The 670-nt window shown below is 28.5% G+C and overlaps 1 protein-coding gene across 1 annotated transcript in view; it reads right to left on the bottom strand.

Moving 5' to 3' along the window:
• Positions 1–340, bottom strand: part of LOC104741810 (UV-B-induced protein At3g17800, chloroplastic) — a 2,113-nt gene extending 1,773 nt beyond the window's left edge. Inside the window, exon 1 of the mRNA XM_010462731.2 lies at positions 134–340. Within this exon, the coding sequence (XP_010461033.1) occupies positions 134–244 (111 nt within the window). The 5' untranslated portion in view covers positions 245–340. The remainder of the gene's footprint in view (positions 1–133) is intronic.

Raw genomic sequence — 670 nt, 5'->3', positions numbered from 1 at the left:
GTGGAATTAAGATTTAGACATCAAATCCAAGAGACTGAGTGGTTTGGTTCATCACTCATCTTCTTCAAATCGTAGTAGTGAATCATTCAAATTCCGGGAAACGAGAGAGTAATATAATAATAATAATATTTACCTGAGGGAGAAGGGATGGAGAAGAAGAAGGAGAGAGGAACTTGGAGGAGAGAGAGTGGAGAGAGTGGTTGAAGCAAAGCCTGCCATGGCCGCTGCTGCCGATGGCTTGCATTTTTTTTTTTTTTTTTTTTGGTTTTTTTGATTTGATTTTTTTTTTCCGAGAAACGTATCCCAAAAGATTGTGAGAGAGACTACGAACGAAATAAATTGTGGCTCATGTCAAAAACCGAAAAATAATAATAATGTACGGATATAAATAGTTAAATAATTACATAAATAGTGTTTTTAAAAAAAAATATATATAAGACAACTTTATTTCGTATAAATATCTAAAAACAATCTAGAAATGAAAATAAGAACATTCCATACCATATAAAAATTTATGAAAATAGCCTAAAAATTTCAACAGCAAAATTAGAAAAATTAATAATAATAATAATTGAAAAAAAAAATTACTCACTTAAACCTGAATTTTCAAACTTCAGAACAAAAATCAAATCAAAAAAGCCACACAAAAAAAAAAAAAAAAAAAAAAAAA

The sequence above is a fragment of the Camelina sativa genome, chromosome 14 (genome assembly GCF_000633955.1).
Source record: "Camelina sativa cultivar DH55 chromosome 14, Cs, whole genome shotgun sequence".
Classification (NCBI taxonomy): Eukaryota; Viridiplantae; Streptophyta; class Magnoliopsida; order Brassicales; family Brassicaceae; genus Camelina; species Camelina sativa.
The sequence above is the reverse complement of the archived record's forward strand: the minus strand, read 5'-3'. Positions and strand labels throughout refer to the sequence as shown.